Source organism: Elgaria multicarinata, chromosome 20 (assembly GCF_023053635.1).
Source record: "Elgaria multicarinata webbii isolate HBS135686 ecotype San Diego chromosome 20, rElgMul1.1.pri, whole genome shotgun sequence".
NCBI lineage: Eukaryota > Metazoa > Chordata > Lepidosauria > Squamata > Anguidae > Elgaria > Elgaria multicarinata.
Genome location: NC_086190.1, coordinates 2,458,172 through 2,479,637, shown reverse-complemented (window position 1 = coordinate 2,479,637; position 21,466 = coordinate 2,458,172). Strand labels below are relative to the sequence as shown.

At 47.2% G+C, this 21,466-nt stretch overlaps 1 protein-coding gene across 1 annotated transcript in view; it reads left to right on the top strand.

The window, feature by feature from the left end:
- ACOT7 (acyl-CoA thioesterase 7) overlaps positions 1–21,466 on the top strand; it is a 94,657-nt gene that overhangs the window by 23,964 nt on the left and 49,227 nt on the right. The window contains exons 4-5 of the mRNA XM_063145357.1: positions 13,702–13,793; positions 15,761–15,875. Of these exons, the coding sequence (XP_063001427.1) occupies positions 13,702–13,793; positions 15,761–15,875 (207 nt within the window). The remainder of the gene's footprint in view (positions 1–13,701; positions 13,794–15,760; positions 15,876–21,466) is intronic.

Here is a 21,466-nt window from a genome sequence, read left to right as displayed (position 1 = left end):
CTTCATCTCAAGTTCCTAGCCCTCAAGATCGTAGAACTCACCTTACCTGATTGGGTTCCAACCCCTTTTCTGTTCATCCCCGCGCACCGTCATCTTGCCAAAAATTCCAGATCTTCTGAAAAATAATTCCTCAACACAGATATCAGAAAAATATTCATCATTGCACGTTTTTGTGTAGCACTTCGGTTTCTGGGTTGGGGGAGTTTAACAAAGCCCCTCCTGCTTTAAGCCTTTAAGCTTCTCGGCTTACAAAACACCAGTTTCCCACCCCCCAGAGTGCTGCATTTCCTTCCTTGAGGTGAGATTCCCAGCAGAATCAAGCAATTACTTCATCGCTCATGACCAGAAAGGAGATTCTACACCACTTTTTTCCTTCTTCTCTTAAACTGCCAACGATCCGTATACGTGAGGGTATGGACCGATGGCCCATCATGAACACAAGAAGAGCCCAGATGCTGGATCCGTCCAAGGGTCCATCCAGTCCAGCATTCCGTTCACACAGGGGCCAACCAGCTGTTGACCAGGAAGCCACAAACAGAACATGGGTGCAACAGCACCCTCCCACCCATGTTCCCCAGCAACTGGTGCACACAGGCTTCCTGCCTCTGATACTGGAAGTTACACAGAGACATCACCGTTACTAGCCATTGACAGCCTTCTCCTCCAGGAATTTTTCCAATACCCTTTTAAGCTATCTAAATGGGTGGCCATCACTACTTCTGGTGTTAGCAAATTCTATAATTTGCCTGTGAGCTGTGTGAAGAAGTCTTTTGTTTGTTCTGAATCTCCCACCCATCAGCTTCATGGGATAATGACCCCGTTGAGAAAAATGTCTCCCTCTCCACATTCTCCACACCAGGCATAATTTTGTACACCTCTATCATGTCTCCTCTTCCCAAGCTAAATAATCCCAGCTATTGTAACCTTCCTTCATACGGCAGATTCTCCAGCCCCTTGATCATTTTAGTTGCCCTTTTCATAAACGACAAGCCAGGATTCTCCAGGACTTTGAATTAGTGTTGCATCCGAACACGGCTGTCACAACAAATGTCTTGCTAGCCTAGTTGGGGGAAACTGCCCCCCCCCCCTCTGATAACCAAATGGATGGCCATTTGCTAGAGTTCACAAGTGTATGTAAAATGACAGCTCTGGTTTTTTTTTTTTAAAGTAATGTACAGCTGGACCTTTTACTGTGTTTTGGAATTGGAGTTATGTAGCAGGGAGAGTGAACGCTGCTGCAAAATTGCATGCAATTAACTTCCCCCTTTTTTCACACACAAAAGTTGTGCGTGTAATGTAGCACGTCAACCTTTCCGCACAAATACTTTTGAAGTTGTAGAGGATGGAGCCTCATTAATTTCACTTGTTAGCACCTCCTCGCTCTGCGTGCGTGCGCTGCGGTCTTGGGAGTGAATTACATTTCATCACCTTTATGCCAGACGCCAATGAAAATGAGTGTTCCGTTTCATCCCGTTCCTTGCCGGCAGATGTGATCTTGGAATGAAATGAGGGCAAGCTGACATGCTTTTTACTGGTCAAAAGTGACGTGTTGATGCCTTTCAGAAAGTCAGGCCTAAAATGGCCCTGGGGAATGCAATTCTTTTCCCAAATACCATGTCTGGCCCAGGATTCTGCACATGTGACACTACGGAGGACCAGTGGCCTCCTTTTGCATCCCTTCTTCCCTTTCCCTCTCTGCTCTCTCACCACCACCACCGCCAAATATCCGGCATCCTATCCAGCATCTATCAAAACCTTTCCTGCTTAGAGAACATGACAGTCTGACTTGGACCACGGGACGTTGGGATGTTGTCCGCCTAAAACGTGGGGCTTCGTCAAAACAAAGCTGGTGGTGGAGAAGCCGGCTGTCTAGCGCCATGCTCTGGGCCCATGTGTGGGAAGATGAAAATGTGTTTCCATGGTTACTCTGCCTTGAAAGGGAATATGCAGATCAAACTGGGAGCCAAGAGTTCATCCCAGTCGATGATCGACACCACTGATGAACCGTGGGCCGCTGCCAGTGCCCAGTGAATTCCTGCCTCTTCTTTTTTCTCCTCGGCCACCCCCCTTCCCGGTGCTGCTTTTAAAGACGCATCGGCACATTCCTGGACAGAGAAGAGATGCGGGGTCCACGTGCCCACACATGTGCCGCTCAGGGCAAGGGAAGAGCCCCCAGGATGAATTGGGCCAATTGCACAATTTGGTGTCAGGGGACATAACAAAATGGAACTCTAGGGATGAAATGCCTTCAGGTACCCAGAGATTTTTCCAGTGAGAGATTCCCTAGAGTGTTGTTGAGAGCCCTGGCCAGGGAGTGCGCCAAAATACTGCCTGGGTTACAACAAATTTGGAATGTCGTTTGCACCATCACCTCTCCTGGGACCAGCTTGGCTATTTACCATTACGGCGAAATGGAGCCTCCATCTTCAGAGGCAGAAGGCTACTGAAGGCCAGTTCTGGGGGTTGCTCCCCCTAATATTTTGGGTATCCTAGCAACAACTGGCTGGCCTCTGGGAAGCAGGGTCCTGGACTAGATAGGCCTTTGGCCTGATCCAGCAAGGTTCTTACATAGAAAGACAGCATATAGATCAGTTTGGGCGATATACATGCCGTATATGACTCTGTTGTTGCTTCGGTGGCCCTCAAATAGCTTCTGCCATGCTGCCAAATCAAACATTATAGATAATTGCTGTGCAATAAATGTTACATCTTTCCCTCCACTCCCACGCGAGCTAACAGCTGTTGTTTCAAGTCAAAATGTAGAATTGCCTCTTAACCCTACCTACCTTGCTTCCTGGATCTCTTAGTGCTCATGGGAGATAGCTAATTACAGTGTGTTACACCTTGAAAATGGATGCAGGCGTCAAGCTGGCATTTTGAACTTGAAACATAGAATGGTGTCCTGAACATGCACACCAATTTTCTTTCTGGGGAATCAATCATCAAGAGAGAGAACGGTCACTTTGCTCGGCTAAATATATTCTGCCATGTTCTTTCGTAGACCAAGTCTTGCTTTCAGTTTTAAAGTATCTCTAGCCTTTTTACTTGTGCAAAAATAATGAAAGGTGTGCAGGCAATATTCTACCCAATTGCTCACTAAGAAGTGATAGAGTTATATAACTTAACCCTCTTAGGTTATCTGTATTTATGTTTTGACGGTTAGCCAATTATTCCGTGCCCCTTTGCCACAAGATTTCTAAGTATGGGCTAGAAAATGGAAAACTACACTGAAAACTTGCAGAACTAGTTCTTCGGTGCTTTCCCCAAGACCGAAATACATACATTTGTTTTCAGTGGAACAAGGATGCTTTTCAAAAAAAGTCCCCACTGCTTGTAAAACCTCTGTGCCTGTTTTCATCCTCCAACTTCTAGCGGTCACATCCCCCCCGCCCGTTACAAACAAAACCAGACATCTATTTACACAAAGTAGGCTAATCTGCAGTATGGCTGGTCGATTTGCGCGGCCAGCCTTTCATTAGGGCAGAGAAGGCTTTTACCTTCACACATAACAGGCCTGCCTCCGACCCTCTTCCAATCGCCAGGAAGGCTGCACTGTTTTTTCCCTATGATCCTGCCTTCTCCACTACGTGAAAATACATATTTTCACGGAGCTTTTGACTTGGAGTGGATGTGACAGCCTGCTTTTGGGGAATAAGATTTACTGCTTACACACGCAGCAACCCCCCCCCCTCCAATCCTGACAAGTTGGTTGCTACAGCAACAGCCGTACCCAAAAAAAGAAGAAGAGGGTGTCTCGTTCTAAGGCCTCAAACGACACAGAACCACTAATTGCCATTTTTCCTGAGTAAAATTCTGATGAAAAGAGTGGCGATTCCCAAGGCTGCTGCTTTCAGAAGCCTTTGCGGCTGTACTTTGCCAGCACTGCTGGTGTTTTCTTCTAATTGCATCCAAGAGAAATTAACATTTAGACATTTGGGCTAAGTCGAGGGAGCCACGTCAGGCTTGGCTGTCCTTGTTGGGCGCCAGGAAGCGCGAAAGATGGCTGAGCCGCTGCCCTTGAAATGGGGGGAATTGGGTGTCTTTGGGGTAACCTGCCTCACCCTTCAGAGGGAATAAATTGATTGCGCCCACCTGAACTGAAGAGAAACATGCAGTGTATGGCCGCAGGGGTGGGCAGAAAGTGGATCAGGGCTTCCTAGCAGACCCCTGGGTCTCTGACTTCTCCAAGGGTCTAATGACAGTGACAACCCAACGCCTCCTTTCCTCCTAAACGAGGCCTCTGAAATCAAGAAAGCTTGAGGAGAAGCAGGAGTCAATCTGTGGGTCAAAGGATCCATGTGCAAGTTCCAGTTGAGGGAGTGGAAGCAGATTCCGGAGCGGTGCGTGTGCTTAGCAGTGCCTTCGCCTGTAAGTCTCTGTCTGCCTTCTTCAGCCACTATTTTTGGTTCGTGGACCTGTGGGATGTAGTGGGAAAACACAGTGGATCCCACGAGCCTAAAGTCTGCCCGCCCCCGCCCCATGATGGTAGCCTGCGACAACTGTTAGCCCATAAAATGGGAACTTTTTACTGGAGGTTTCAGAGGCACTAATCCACGTGACAGTCAACTTCCATCGTGTCCAAGGTCATCCAGCCACGGCTGTGCAATCGTACAAGGATTCCTTTCCATTGGTGGCTTAGGACTTGAGCAGAGCAGAACCTCCCAGAAAATGTGCTTCTCTGCCCCCGTGCTCTTTCCTCCTCTAACCGTCCCGAACTGCAAACACCACCACTCTTCACAAGTCCTCCCACTGATTCTTTGTCAGGCGCCACGACAGCTTCCACGTTCCGTCCCACGAAGGACTCCTCTGCTCTCTTTTCACCATGACTCTTTGTCTGTTTTTACCCCAGATACAGCTCGATTACACTGGTATTTTCCACAGTACTCAAAGGGGAGATGTGTGCCCCTAAACCCTTGGAAGCCCTTCCTGGGGGGTGGAGGGCAGCTGACTGCAGCCCCTTGCAGCCCACCCCCTGTGTTGATGCCCCCTGGCCCTGCCAGGTAAACCAAATTTGGCCTGTTCTTCACTGCACTTGGGGAAGGTCGCTTAAGGTGAAGCCAACCATCTCAAGTGACGTGGCCCTTGTGACCAAAGGCGCGGTTGTGGATGCTCAGGTCAAACCCACAAGCAGTTGGTAAAATGGCCCTTAGGAAGATACGACGAGCCCTGTTGGATCCGCCCAAAGGCCTGGCTAGTTTGCCATCCTGCTTCCTACGGTAGCCAACCAGAGCCCTAAGGGAAGCCCACAAACCGGGCCCGCGGGCGAAAGTTCTCCCGGATTCTGGCTCGTAGCCTGTGGAACGCATCCGAGCTGCCGTCACAGCGAGGTGCTGCCGAGTGACGCTGCTTTACTGAAGCGATAGGCTTAGCTGGTAAACTGGGGAAGAGAGAGCAAAGGGCTTTCTGAGCATGTTTTTTTTTTTTTTATTTTTTTTTTATTTTATTTTATTTTATTTATTAAACTCCATTTAACAAAGCAGTTTTTAAAAAAGTTAAAAATATATATAAAAACTTACAAGTCAGACAGCATTTCTAATAAATACACAAACACGATTTCTGTAGTTGCCGAACCGAGCTTGTTTCCTTCAATTTACTGTGGTCAGAGGAAGATCTGTTAAACCAGAGTTGGATGCCACATCTATACCATTGATGTAATTGAGAAAAGGAGACCATATTTCATTGAATGGGTCATAGCTAAGTTGGCCCGACGAGACTCTGCGGTGGTAGGTTAATTTTTCAGAGCAGGCTATATCCCACACTTTCCCTTTCCATCCAGTGAGTGTAGGGCCCTTCGGATCCTTCCAGTGTTCGGCTATTTCTAAACGAGCTGCCGTAAGGAGGATAAATACCAATTCTTTATGGGTAAGGGAGGGGTTTAGAGCGTTGGGCAGGGACAGCAGCGCCAGGCTTGGTTCTGGGAAGATTATCTGATCAGTGGCCTTAGAAATTATATTGAAGATAGTTTCCCAGAACTGCTTCAGGGCCTTACACTCCCACCACATATGTAAGTAAAAGCCCTTTTCATCGCATCCTCTCCAACACAGTGGGGAGATTGAAGTTGTTGCATGCGAGAGTTGAATTGGAGTTATATACCATCTTAATATAACCTTGAGGGATGACTCCTGTATGCGGGACGATATTGTTCGGAGGGGGGGATTTATCCAAATTTGTTTCCATTTTATATCTTCAATCTGTATATGTAGATCAGTTTCCCATATGCTCCTCAGAGCCAGGGAGAAGCCACCGCCCTTCTCAAGCAATAGGTCATAAATTGCTGAGGTCACGCCTTTATCTTTCCCTTTGGATCTCACACATAGATGCTCAAAGGGGGAGAGAGGGCGAAAATCCGTCTCGCTACTGAATCTTTTGTTTAAGAATGTTCTGACTTGTGTCAGTTGGAGCCAAGAGGGATTGATCCCTTTTAGCTTGTCTTTTAGTTGACTATCGTTAATTATTTGGTCTTTGACTAAAAAGTCCCTCAAACGATAGATCCCCTTACTATCCCACCCAGCAAACTGGGCATATTTATCTTCATGTCTAAAAGATGGATGATCTAAAAAAGGTAGCATTGGAGACTCTGGGGGAGAAAGATAGGTTGACCATTTTTTCCATATTGCTAGGGTAAGGCGTGTGAATGGATTGGAGATTTGTTTGACGATGGTCCAGGAAGTTTTTAGGAAGGGGAGAGCTGGGATTGTGGGTCGCTGGGATATCGTTTCTATTTGTACCCAGGGAATACTAGTCTCACAGTTGATTATTTTGACTAGCTGCCTAAGCTGGAAGGCCTCAAAGTACATCAGTAAATTGGGCATTCCTAGGCCTCCTTTTGTGCGTTTCCTATATAACGTCCCCTTATTTATACGGGAACGTTTGCCGTGACTGACAAAGCGGTCTAGTGTAGCTTGCCATTTGGAGAAGGACTTAGGAGGGATATTTATAGGTAAGGCCTGATAAAGGAATAATATTTTGGGCAATAAAGACATTTTTATTGCGGCTATTCTGCCAAGATATGTGAGTTTTAGTTGGCTCCATTTAGTAAGATCATGGAGGATCTGATTAGATAGTTTCCCAAAATTTCTTTTAAGCAGCTGCAGTGGGTCTTTTGTAATAGTCACTCCTAGGTAGCGAAACCCCCCATAACATGGCTTGAAGCCTGTTTGGACACACAGAGAATTTGTAGTCTCTAGGGGAGTGTTCAGTGTCATAAGAATTGATTTTTCTTTATTAATTTCGAGACCTGAGACTTTTTTAAAGTCTTCTAGCTCACATAGTAGCTGAGATAGGCCTCTAGAAGCGTTGCTGAGCATAAGAAGCATGTCATCAGCATAAAGATTTATTTTATGTTCTGCTCCCTGGATGTATATGCCCTTTATATCTTTGTTGGTTCTTATTTTGGAGGCAAGACTTTCTATTATTATAGCAAAAAGGAGGGGGGATAATGGGCATCCCTGTTTGGTACCTCGAGAGAGTCGTATGGGACGAGAGTCAAGCCCGTTGACCCCTACTGAAGCGATGGAAGTAGAATAGAGCTGGTTTATGATATTCTTGAACTTAGAGCCGAAGGCCATGGCTTCTAAGAGTTCTTTTAGGAAGCACCACTCAACGCGATCAAAGGCTTTGAAAGCATCGAGAGAGATAAGTGTTGCTGGTTGTTTGGTCATGTGGCAATATTGAACTATATTAATGACTCTTCGTATTGAGTCAGCTGCACTGCGTCTTGGTATAAAACCAGTTTGATCTGGATTGATATAGGAAGCTATAAATGTGTTGAGTCTTGCAACCAAGACTGCTGTAAAAAGTTTGGCATCTACATTTATCAAGGCAATGGGTCTATAAGACTCCATTTTTATTGGATCTCTGCCTTGCTTGGGGACCACCACTATTTTAGAGATCTTCCAAGACTCTGGAATCTGACTACCCTCCTGGATTGCTACGAATAAACGGTGCAACCAGGGGATGAGTTGCTCTCTAAAAGCCATGTAGAATTCTGCACTAAAGCCGTCAGGACCGGGGCTTTTCCCCTTTTTTAAGTTTTTAATTGCTTCATTGATTTCTTCTACTGAGAAAGGGCTATCCAGGTAAGCCCTATGTTCTGTTGAAAGTTTATTAAGAGGTATCTGGTCTATATAAGATGCAATATCTGATGTAGTAGGTGCATCTGAGTTGTATAAGGAGGCATAGAATTTTGCAAATTCTTCTGTTATATCCTCTCTATCCGAGTATAGCTTGCCTGAGACTGAGCGGATTTCCTTGATCTGGGCCTTGTTTTTCTTTTTAGATAGCGCATGGGCCAAGAGCTTGGAAGACCGGTTGCCAAATTCATAGTAGGTGGCCCTGACCCTAGTGAGTTTGATGTGGATAGCTTCAGTCTCTAGTTGGTTAAACTCATGGTGTTTTAATTGAAGTTTATCATATATCTCTTGTTTAGGGGAGATCTTTAAATCTGACTCCAGTCTCTTTATTTCTTCTCTAAGACTCTTCCTCGTAGTGTCCCTGGCTTTACAAAGACGGCCCTGCTCACTCAGGCAATGTCCCCGGAGGGTCGCCTTCATTGCGTCCCATATTAAGTGAGGTCCAGCATCGATTATGTCGTTATCCATGAAATAATTGTTAATCGCTGTTTGCAAGTTGGATTTGGCCTTCGCGTCGGTTGCTAAAATTGGACGAAAGTGCCAAAATCTAGGCTTCTGTTTAAGCTGCCTTGCCAGGGCCATGGACACCATTGCATGATCAGATACCAATCTAGGGCCAATAGAGGTCTTGTAGATTAGATGGAATAGATCTTGAGATGTTAGAAAGTAGTCTATTCGTGAGAATGAATGATGTCTGCATGAAAGGAATGTAAACTCTTTGTCAGTAGGATGTTGCAGGCGCCAGACATCAACCAAACCCATATCATCAAGAAAATCCTGTATTCTTTGACCCTCCTTTGATCTAAACGCTGAAGGGGGGCATCTGTCTATAAAGTTGTCAAGACATAAGTTGAAGTCCCCACCTATTATCAGGTGTCCTTTCTTAAATATCAGGAGTTTTTTAAGAGTTTTTATTATGAAATCAGCTTGACCTCTGTTAGGGGCATAGATCGAGGCCATCGTAATGATGGTAGGCCCCCAGAAACCATTGGCAAAGATGAATCTGCCTTCTGCATCCACGAGTGTATCTAGAAATGCAATAGGACTATTTTTAGAAGTAAGAAGGGCAACTCCACAGGCCTTAGAGGTTCCTGGGGCTGTATGTTGGGTGCCTAGCCAGGAACCTTGTAGTATAGGGCCCGGGTTTATGCTTTTCTTTTGATGTGTTTCTTGCAGCATAATCAAATCTGGGTGTTCTTTTCGGAGTAGGGATTCTATGCGAGAGCGTTTAACCATTGTGCCCAGACCATTAACATTTAAACTAACCACTTTTAAATGTGGAACAATTGGATAGCTGGGTGGAGTACCGTTAAATGGCCGTAATTGTATACAATTATCTATTACTTTTTCTTTTTTGACAGGGTCCGGCAAGGAGAGTGTTAATTCAATCAAAGGCGGGTTTGTCGAAAAGTTAGTACTGAGGTTAGGGCAGAGAGAGTTGGATTGCTTCTCTTCGAGTCACTCCAGTTCGACAATTTCGTTGATCTTGCCCTCTTTGTCCAGATATACAGACCCACCCCCTATCTTGAAGTTTGGATTCTGTCTATTGGTGGAGGTGAGCTTGGTTGCAGGGGTGATGTCTGGCTGGCCAATTTCATCCGGAGTGAGGGTTCTTCTTTGTAACCATTCATCAGCGGTTATAGCAGGCGCTGTTGAACCAGCGAAATTGTATTCTTTAGGTGGAGTTTGTTCCTCCTTTTTTTGGTCTGTTGTATTTGAGAGGTTATTTTCAATCTCTTGTATCTCATTTCCCGCATGCCTCTGCCTGGTGAGAACGAAATCATGTTTCTTGGGATGCTGCATATTGATGAGTGTGTTTCGTAGCTGGGTTAATTTTTTTATAATATCATCCTGGGAGTGGCATGGGAGTGCTGCAAAAGAGCTCATCAAGCTTTTTTCTTCTATAGTAGGAAATTCATCACAGTCTTTTTCGATGGTGCATGTAGTCTGTTGGTCTCTATTCCAAGAGTCCTTTGTTGGTGAAGTCTCTAAAATTATTAAAGTATCAGTTTTACAGTGCAAGGTATTTTGTGGATCCTTATAAAATAGAGGCACGATAGTCCTGTTATTAAAATATCTGCTGACAAAGATATTAAATTCCGCAAATTTTTGTTTTTCTCCATAGATTCTGCTGGTGGTATATTTGTTCGCAAAGGTGACAACTGCACGAGCACGATCCTGATTGTAATAAAGATATTCTATTTGAAGGATATTCTCTATTTTAATGGTCTGAGATATTGTTTCTGTTAATAACCTATTAAAGTGAGTTTTCCGTTGGAGCTGCGATAGCAATCCTCTAGGTTTAGGGAAATTTGAAAAAACTATCTTGGTACAGTCAAGGACTAAATTCCAGGTGGATGGAATTTGTTTACTTTGATTTTGTTGTCTTCGATTTTGCTTGAGAGGTGTTAGACAGCTAGGGGCTAGAACGAACTGCCAAGGGTCCTGAATTATATTCAAGGAGGTTGTTAAGTCATAGGGCATGTTATTGAGGGGAGGTGCTTCTGGGTCTCCAGAGTCTGTATCTCCTGAGACTGTAATGTCAATGTTGTTTTGCTGGGTTGTTTCATTTTGCTTTTTAGATTTATGCCTTTTTTTGTGGTCTGTCATCAGGTCGGGTGTTTGAGAATCTATCAACTTAAAGAGTTTCTGATAGTTCATTTTATTGTTTCTGTTTTTGCTTCTATTTTGGAGAGAGGTTCTAGTGGTTTTAATGTTTTTACTCTTTTTTTGTAGCTTATTGTTAGAGCTACCTTTTTTCTTTTGTTTTGAAGTAGTATTGATCCTAGATATAAGGTGTCCTATGAGATGTTCTGTGTTAATACCCTTATCACAGTGGTCCTTCCCTGAAGAGGTGAGGCTGGTTGACTCGGCTCTTGTATGAATTTTTACTAGTGTAGCCAATAGGGTATAAGACTCTGACAAAAAGTTCTTAATAGATTGCAAGTCTTCAATTATCTCTAGAGAGTGTTTGTTGGTTAGATCTAGGAATATCCTTAAATAATCCCCTTTAGAGATCTTGGAGAGTGTGTCATTGAGTGTTCCAATATCAGTATTAGATTCTAGTGCAGGGTAGATTGGATTCACGACTGTTAAGTCAGGCTGATTAATTTTGCTCGTTGAGAGCTCAGTGGTAGAAGTTTCAGATGTCATTGAACAGGGATCCCTTGCTAACTGTTGATTGATGTCTGCTGTATCTCCATCATTACCAGCTGCAGCTGCAGCTTCAGCTTCAGCTAACTCAGTAGCTAGATCTATTGCAGGTTCCCAACTCCCATTATTAATAAAAGTTTCAAATTTCCGCCAAGGGGAATCTATTGAGCGATCAAGTATATCCTGATCCTCAGCTGTTGGACTGTTGTGAGGCTGATTTCTATGAGGGAAGAAAGCTGAGATTTTTGTTTGCTTTTTCCTCTGGGGTAAATTGAACACAGGAGGTGTACTTATCCCCTGTTTTTTGCATTTACCTCTTGTAAGGACCATGTTCCAACCTAATAAGTCAAATAAGCCAGCAATCCAATAAAGCAATTGATTGATGATATAGCTTCAATCCCGCCCCTCGATGTAAAGTGCAGGATACAAGATATAAGGATAAAAAGGTAAAAATTGTAGAAATTGAAGAGTAAAAGTTAGGGTTAAAAGTTAAAAAGATAAAAAAAAAACCCTAAAAAAGATAGCCAAGATAGCGATAATAAAAACCTTCAATAGCCAAGGACTTTTGTTTGAAAAAGGAGGAGGTGGAGATGGGTATGATAGCAAGAGATGACTTAGGACGACAAAATACAAGCAAAAAAGGTTTCAAGGAACCACTGTAGTTGTTTAAACTTTGTTCCTCGTCTGTCCACTTACTCCTTGGCAGTCAAGATTCTTCACCCAAGAGATGTTTTACATTCCAAAGATATCTCAGCCTGTTCATGCAGCTTCATCCACGAGCAGCCGTCCCTCTTCTCCTCCTCCTCCTCCAGCTGGTTCAAAACTCCACGCAAATTGTACAAATTGAAGCCCAAATTTGATTTATTTGAAAACAGAAGCTCAGACTGCAAATGCATGCTAAATTGGGGGAGCTGTGGAAATCTCGACTGTGTCCTCCTCAAGTACAGCCTCCCGTCCCTCCAAACAATTTGGTGTGAAAAAAACGGCTTTCTGAGCATGTTGAGAATGCCTTTCCTCGACCCTGAGTAGCCTTCTGATCACGGAAGTGGCTGGCTTGATTCAACAGGGCTTACTGTTCCTGCCTAGAGCACCTTCCCTTCCCTGCTAAGTGTTCAGTACCCGCTTTGAGATTAATGGAATTTACTAAAATTCAGGCTACAACTGCTAAAGCCGAGCCGAGAGCTCTTAAGAACCTGGGAGATGCAGGTGGACGTGTGGCCTTCAGGCCAGTTGGGTCGACCTGTCCAAGCAAGGGCTGCTTTGACCGGCCTTAGACAGTTCTCCCTTAGGCTCAGTACCTCACCTGTAAAATGGATTAACGGCAGCCTATTTCACAGGGCTTTTGCGAAGAAGGAGAAAAATGACCCAGAAGCTTTTGCTCACTGAAGCGCTTCATTTTCTTCCAGAGATTTATATTGCCTTCTGGCTTAAAAACAAAATGGGGGGGGGGGGGAACCTCATTGCGACTTAGATGGATTATTTTAAAATGTAATTTGGAAAATAAAAAAAACAGGCGACAGTAAAAAAAAAAACAGTTAAGAACAGCAGCAGCAGCAGCAGAAAACAGCCCCAATAAAACAGCAAAATAGGGGTTAACTGAAACAGGATGGGCTTTGCCTGACACCTAAAAGATCGCGGGTGGCACCCAAAGCAGTGTCTTGTGGCACCTTAAAAAGTTTTTTAAAATGTATTGTGGGATAAGCAGCACGGGAAACATTGGAAAGCAGAGGGGTCATATGGCAATGTTATTGTTATTATTATTATTATTATTTATTTATTTATTTATATAGCACCATCAATGCACATGGTGCTGTACAGAGTAAACAGTAAATAGCAAGACCCTGCCGCATAGGCTTACAATCTTACACTTTAACAAGCCCAGTGGCATGCCTTGCTCCCCAAGGACCTCTGCCCATGCCCAGAGGCATGCACTGCTTCCTCACGGCCTTCAACCCATGCCCAGGGGGGCACTCTGCACATGCCCAGAGCCACGCCCTCTTTCCTCTGGGGCCCTCTGCCCAGAGCCACGCCCCGAGCCGCTCTGCACATGCCCAGGGGCACGGCCGGCCGGCCAACCCGACCTCCCCCGCCCCCAATCCCAATGGTAACAGTTTAATTCAAGCTTGAACACATCTGAAATAAGCACAGCGCCCTTTCATGACTCTGGCAGTTGGCGATAACACAGCCACCCCCAAGTGCATTAATGATGGCACCAGTTAAGCATGACTCAGAGTTGCGAAGTTTGGGTGCCACCACAGAAAAGACCCTTGGCTGGGAGGCCCCCGCCTAAGCTCTGAATGTTGGGAACGTGGAGAAAAGGCCTCAGATGATGACGCTTAGATTTGTGTCCCTGCATCCCAGGCTGTTTTCCGGGGTCTCTGCATTTACAGATTTCTTCTTTCCTTTCTCGAACCAGGTGCCAAGAGGGTCACCAACAAGGCCACTCTGTGGTACGTTCCCCTCTCTCTCCACAACGTCCACAAAGTTTTGGAAGTGCCCCCAATTCAGGTAAGACGTGCCGGAGCTCTGGCTGTTCAGTTGCACGTAAGCCCTGGCCCGGTTGTGGTCCTGCAAACAAAAATGCACGTGCGTGTTTAAGTCTGTTTGCTTCATTGGGTGTGCTTGTTTGTGTGTTTTGGTTCACATGGTAAACAGTTCAGAGTGGGAATGAAATGAGGACGGCCGGGGGTGGGGTGTTGGAGTAGAGTGTATGTTTGTATATTTATCCCTCTAGTGCAGCCTTCCGCAACCTGGGGCGCTCCGGATGTGTTGGACTGCATCTCCCAGAATGCCCCAGCCAGCTGGCTGGGGCATTCTGGGAGTTGTAGTCCAACACATCCGGAGCGCCCCAGGTTGCAGAAGGCTGTGTCTAGTGACTTCACCATGAATAGCTCAACTTGTCCCAGGGGCCGAGTTGCTGGTTCTCCCGAATGAGAACCAGCGCTGGCTTTTTGCTCTCGATGCTTATAACCCAGGCAGGCCCTGCATCAGGGGTTCTCCAACCTTTTTGGAACAGTGGGCGCGTTTGGAATTTGGAGGGAAGTGCTGCGAGCGCTCTCACAAAATGGCTGCCACAGGGCGGGGGGCGCCCTGCCTACTCATAAAATGCTTATCCATAAATGCCTGTTCTTTTATGGTGGGCGTGGCTAGTTGCAGAACGCTCATTTCCCAGAAGCCTCGCTGGTGAGACTGAAAGAAAAGCGACGTCCTCCAAATCTATGTCCGAGGCCGAAGTGGGCGCAAAACACAAGACCTCTCGTTTGAACCCAAATGGCAACAAGGGAGAGGGCCTTTTCGGTGGTGGCCCCCCGACTGTGGAATGATCTCCCCAATGAGGCTCGCCTGGTACCAACACTGTTATCTTTTAGGCACCAGGTCAAGACTTTTCTCTTCTCCCAGGCGTTTAACACCATTTAACAACGCTAAGTTTGTTTTTTAACGGACCCCCAGAACTGTTGTTTTTAAATGGATAAAAGATTTTTAAAGGTTTTTAAATGGGCTCCACAATTCAAGAAGGGCACAGACAAGCTGGAGCGTGTTCAGAGGAGGGCGACCAGGATGATCAGGGGTCTGGAAACAAAGCCCTCTGAAGAGAGACTGAAAGAATGGGGCATGTTTAGCCTGGAGAGGAGAAGACTGAGGGGAGACATGAGAGCACTCTTCAAATACTTGAAAGGTTGTCACACAGAGGAGGGCCAGGATCTCTTCTCAGTCCTCCCAGAGTGCAGGACACGGAATAACGGGCTCAAGTTACAGGAAGCCAGATTCCAGCTGGACATCAGGAAAAACTTCCTGGCGGTTAGAGCAGTACGACAATGGAACCAGTTACCTAGGAAGGTGGTGGGCTCTCCCACCCTAGAGGCCTTCAAGAGGCAGCTGGACAACCACCTGTCGGGATGCTTTAGGGTGGATTCCTGCATTGAGCAGGGGGTTGGACTCGAAGGCCTTGTAGGCCCCTTCCAACTCTGCTATTCTATGATTTTATGATACTATTGTTTTTTTATTGTTGTTTTTATGTTTTTAAATTTTGTATACTTTTAATGTTTACTGTTTTTAACTTTTGTAAACCACCCAGAGAGCTTCAGCTATGGGGCAGTATATAAATGTAACAAATAAATAAAGATGGCGCTAGAAGCAAGAAGCCCAGGAGGGGCCGAGGAACAGTGTGTCACGTGCCTGGAGAGGTGTCCATCTGCAAATTGGAGACTCCGGCCTCACTTCAAGGGGAGGGTGTTACCCAAGGCAATCCTCGCTTCTGATATAATAGTTAACTGCAAAGGGGCAATTTCTATTCTCTTAAATGGCTATGCAGAAAAGGCCCTTTTAAATGGGCTCGCTGGTGATCCTGGGGCACCTCCTTGGTCACCGGTGTCACATGGTAGCAACGCAGCCAACGAGGCCCCAATCCCTGGCCCTTTCCTCTTGGGTTGGCTGAACATCTAGACTGAACAGATGGTCCTTCTGTTTCCTGGCAGTTTGCAGGGAAGGAGCAGGAGGAGGAAGGGCGAAGGCGCTACGAGGAGCAAAAACTGGAACGTCTAGAAACCAAGGAGAGAAATGGGGACGTCATCCTCCCAGTTATCAACCCAGGTAAAAAGCACACTTGAACCCCGCTGGGCTTAATTCCAAGTAAATATTCCCGGGGTTGCATAGCTTGCTTTGCAGTCAAAGCCAGACGCAATCGCTTTGGGCTTGGCTGTTTTCTGAGCAATTAACGTTCCCTTTTTAATTCCAGGTGAGGTATTGGGTTTGCAAAATGAGATACCTTATCATCAGCCACGCTGCTGATGTACAATTAACTGAAGTCTCTGCGTCAGTGTCCGGTGGAATGAGAGGGCCCTGGGGGGTGAGGGGAGAAGAGAAACCCTTCCTATGGGATGTGCCTCTCGAGGGCGCGTGGTCTGGATCAAGTCACGTGGGTGGGAGAATCGAGGAAGAAACCAGGAAAGGGCCGTCTGCTTGGTGACAGGTCTGAGTGAGTCACCAGGCGGTTGAGCAGAGGTTGTCTGAGCCACACAGCCCGGACTGCCCGTGAATTCCCTACATCAGAGCAGATGAACTTGTGCAGGTTTGAACACGGGCCAGAACTTGGTCTGCTTTTTAAGTCCTGTTGTCTCAGCTAGATCTGTGCAAGGCTGGTTTTTTAATGCCACGTTCCCCCTCCTTTTTAGATCATAAAAACGCTTCCATAATGGTGCGGGGAGGTAAACTTGTGCCTATCGTTCTTGTTAGTTTGTGTATAGACTTCTTTTTGAGTTGACGCCCTTCGGATGCAAGGCATTGGGCGAAGACCTAAAGGTATACAAAATCTGAGATAAATCAGAATTGGAACACAATATCTGGTCCCTGAACAGTGCAAGAGTCAGAAGATAAAACGGAAGACACCCATTCCCCGGAATCATCGTGCAGCAGAATCTTTCGTTGCCTTCTATCCAAGGATGGGGATAGTTCATCAACTTGGTTCAATCGTAGATTTTTAGGTTCGGTTTTTAAAAGACAGGAACAGGTTGGTGATCACAGCGGTCCCACAGTAGTCAGGTAAAATGGCCAACTGAAATGCAGAAAGGCGAACATAACCTGTACTGCTAGTGCCTCTTGGAAGAAAAATAGTCACCACTGATGTCACCAGGCGATCTCCTATTAGTATATCGTTGATTTTTATACAAAAACATTGGGAGGTCAGAAGAAACCCTCCTCCTCTTCTATCCCCATAGTAACTGTCAAGAACTCGTCACAATTACCTATCCTTGCATTAAGATCCCCGACTAAAATTACGACTGCGTGGGGTATAAGATGCTTCTTGTGACTCAGCCAGAGTAGACAGAAGATCCTGGCAGGAAGCCTTGTGGTACTTAAACATCCTTAGCAGGACCGACATTTCGACTGTGATTGCAATTAGTCTATGATCTGCTGTAATTTCAAACCCAAAGGCTGGAATCCTCCCCATCACATTCAAACGACCAGGCCGCCGTGCTCATTTTAAAGTGGGGAAAACGTGTCAAGCCTCCGTTTGGCCTGCTTTTATGCTCTGAAAACGTGTCGCAGGGAGGCACCAGACCCCGTTCAACTAGGATTAACAACTCACCCATATATCCTTCTTGGTAATTCTGCAATGGCGACGGTGGTGGTGGGAACCTTCATCTCCCTTAGAAGATTCCAACCTGCAATGGAAAAGTTGCCTTTCGTTGGTGAGGGAGAAATGAGTCGGCCGTTCGTCCCCTGTGTATCAAAACCACATGAAATGGGCAGGGATTGGTCTGCGATGGGCCTTGAGGCAATTTAGACAAGCCTCCTCTCCGTACGGTTCATTGTAAGACGCTGTGTCTGGTCGGATCAATATTTGGAACATGTTTTTTATTTTTTATTTTTTATTTATTTATTTAAGGATTTCTATGCCGCCACTCAGCCAAAAAAGGCTCTCACGGCAGCTTACAAAAGTATTTCTTGACAGTCCCTGCCCACAGGCTTACAATCTAAAAGACATGACACAAAAGGAAAGGGGATTGGGAGGGAGGAGGAGGAGGGGGAAAAGGAAAGCAAATTCAGGCACTACAATCTTAGTTGGAAAGTTCAGCGGTTACAGTTGGTAGCAGGAGGGAGGGGGCTCTCAGCTAGAGCTGGACCCAGGCACGGTGGAGAGGTGCCTGGCTGCTGCTTCCTCCCTCACTGGTGGCCTCTGCAGAGACAGTTAGTAGCAGGAGGGAGGGGGCTCTCAGCTGGAGCTGGACCCAGGCACGGTGGAGAGGTGCCTGGCTGTTGCTTCCTCCCTCACTGGTGGCCTCTGCAGATACCATGTAGTATCCCTCAGGCATAGGGACCATACGGGTGAGCTTACCTGCTCAGCCTGCCACGTGCCCCTAGACTACCAGGCAATAACTTCAGAGTCTTTTCCTTGCTGGATTCCTTTATTTTTTGCTTCTGATTGTCTGGAACTCTGAATAAGGATTTGACTTTCGCTAGAAAGCTGGCTGGCCGAGGGGGAGGAGGCGTGGCAACAGTTTGCAGGGGGTGCGGGGGAGAGCCGGGGGCTTCTCTCTGGTTTGTGTGTGTTTCCCTTAAGAGAGGGGTGTCACACGCAGCTCTCTTGAGGCCGCGAAACCATTGAGCGCCTTGGCTTTGCTTCCGCCCCTCACTTAAGGTGAGTCCCACCTGTCGCTCTGCTGCCATCTTTTCTCAGCGTGTTTTTATTTATTTATTTATTTATTTTATTATTTATTTATTTAGAATATTTATATACCGCTCCCCATTGAAAAATTTCAGAGCGGTGTACAAGGTAAAATGAAAATAAAAACAGAATAAAACAGTTAAAACAAAATTTAAAAGAAGCAAAAACAGAAATCCAAGGCTGCATGTTAAAGAAATGCTTCTTGGAATAAAGATGTTTTCAGGAGGTGCCGAAAGGAGTAAAAGGCCGGAGCCTGCCTGACCTTCAGAGGCAGGGAATTCCACAGGAGGGGCGCCACCACGCTGAAGGCCCTTCCCCTGGTGGATTCCAATCGGAGGATGGATCTAGGTGGAACCACCAGGAGCAGGCCCTCAGACAACCTCAGTGACCGGGCAGGTTGGTAAGGGAGAAGGCGCTCTCTCAGGTATCCTGGTCCCAAGTTGTTGAGGGCTTTGTACACAAGGACAAGAACCTTAAACTTGGCCCGGTAGCGAATAGGCAGCCAGTGCAGTTCCCTCAGCAGAGGAGTTACATGCTGGAAAGGGGCAATTCCAGACAGCAGCCGAGCTGCAGCATTTTGCACTAGCTCCAGCTTCCGGAGCAGTTTCAAGGGCAGCCCCACATAGAGCGCGTTACAGTAACCCAGCCTTGAGGTTACCAATGCCTGTACCACCGTGGTCAAGCTATCCCTATCCAGGAGAGGCCGTAGTTGGCGAACCAACCGAAGCTGGTAAAAGGCACTCCGAGCCGTGGCGGCTACTTGAGCCTCCAACAACAGAAATGGGTCTAAGAGTACCCCCAAACTACGAACCTGATCTTTCAGAGGCAGAGCAACCTCATCCAGAACAGGCAATGAGCCTGTCTCCCGGACTCGGGAACCCCTCACTCACAGGGCTTCCGTCTTGCCAGGATTCAGTTTATTGGCCCTCATCCAGTGTTTTTGCTCCTTTCCTTTGGAAACAAACCAAAGGGAGAACAAGAGGAAGGAAGGAAAGGACAAACAGATGCACCGTGCGTGTGATGTTGTTGTTTTTAAACAGATTCTTATGTGGGGGGTTGGGGCTAACAGGGGATCCTGCCTGGAAAGGTTGCCTACAGATCTGGAAGCTCTCGTGATTCCTTCCCCTGTTGAGGAGTCCTATAGGGACCAAAGCAACAACTCCAGCAGGGACTCTGGCATCCCTCCCCAGGGACCCTTGAAGGCCCTCCTCCTCCTCCTCCTCTCCCCCTCTGGTCTGCTTTCCCAAGCTCCGTCGCAGACCGTCTGAAGGTCCACGAAGTGCATCTGAGGGGCGGGGGCGACCTTGCCACGAAGGCGGTGTGGCTGGGATTGGAGTTTTGGCCACCCTGCAGCTGAGGGCAGGACGGGGTTCCTACTGAATTCCCTGGTGTGGAGCATCCCTGTTGCATTGCCTGATAACTCCGCCATCTTGATGCGAACCTGACGGCGCCTGGCAGCTGCTGATCCCCCGAGATGGTCCGGGTCTCTCGTTCGACATGCGGAAGCTGGCTGAGGATCCCCAGTTATCTGGTCTGGAGTTCCAGGCTTCCCGCTGCGCGCTCTCTGGACCCCGTGCCAAGGGCGCCGTCTCCTCTAGGCTCGCTCCATCCCCAAAGCAGAGCGCTTGCTCTTGGGCAAAGCAGCGCCACGGCCTGCCTTTGCGGGTACGAAGAGACCCAAACCGTGCGGCAACAGCCGCCCTACTAAGCCGGATGCTCTGGAGATGCTCGTCCCTTGCCGCCGGGAAGAGAGAGGGGCTCAGCTCCAGCTATTTTAGCTTGCAGACTGTCTGCACGCTGGTATTTATAGCTCGCGTCGGCCGGGAACGTGCGTCCCCGTCCCCCCCCTGGATTCGAAGGGATCGCTCAGCAGGTTTCTTTCCAAAGCAGCAACCGCCAGCCCTCGAAGGCAGCATCTCCCAACTGTCGGAGCACGTGACCAGATGAGCCTGCAGCCTTGCTGAGGTGACCTGCAGGCTATTTTTGTCCGTCTGAACAGAGAGGGGGCCCCTCCCCTCCCCTCCCCTCCTGGCTTTAATTTTAGGAGTTTTTTAGAGCATGGAAGGCGCACGTGGGCATTTGCGCCGCAGTTGCCTGGCGACCTGTCACAAAAGGCGAGTGAGCTCCTCTCGGATCTCTTTGTAATGTCCAGGAGGCTTTTTAAATGAATGTTTCTGGGGCGTGGCGGCGCCCTCTGGCCCTCCCTTTGCTGGAGGGGTCAGGATGGGATCCAGCCATCTGCCTCCGCTAGGCGCCCCTGCTTCCTGGGCCTGTGAATCGCGTGGAAGAGACCGTACCTTCTTCGCAAAGACTGTGCTGCGCTGCGCTCCAGGTTGGCCACGTTTAGAAAGTGGCGCATTGCCGACAAAGGTGTGTTGGAAACGCCTGCGGCTGGGATGAGGCTGTTGCGGCCTTTAGGTCTCCAACGTGGCGCCCTTGGCCATCGGAGCGCCTGTGGACCCATCCTTCGGCAACTGCTAGGCTACCTGTCCCTTCTGAGTTTTATTTTACTACTTGAGATTTTTGTAAAAAGTTGTTTAACTGGGAGTCTGGCATGTTGCAAAGCGAAGTGCTGTTCTCCAGCGCCACCTTTAAAAGAGGGTGTTTTTTTTGTAGTTTGGAGCCCAGATTCCCCCTTGTACTCTGCCTTGTACAAAGGTTCTTGGAAACGTTTCCTCCCCCCTCCCCTTTCTAAGTTTGCTTTCTGCAAAATAAGTGTTTTGGGACTATCTGAGCCCACTTTGGCTGCCATTTTATGGCAGCCATTCTGGGGGAATGCCCAGGGCACTCTTTCAGATTCCGAATTCCAAACTGAAAAGGTTGGGGACTCCTGCTCTTTAGAGACTGAAGGGAATAAGGAGATGGTATCTTAACCCAGCCACCGTCGGCAGGGGCCCTGGGTTGGAAACCTCCCACCCCCACGCCTGGATTTGGGTACGTACAGCTCCTGAGGGGCTGGGCCTGGCTAGGTATTCTTTGCTGATGCGGAAAGAGAACCAACCTTGCGGCACGAGTG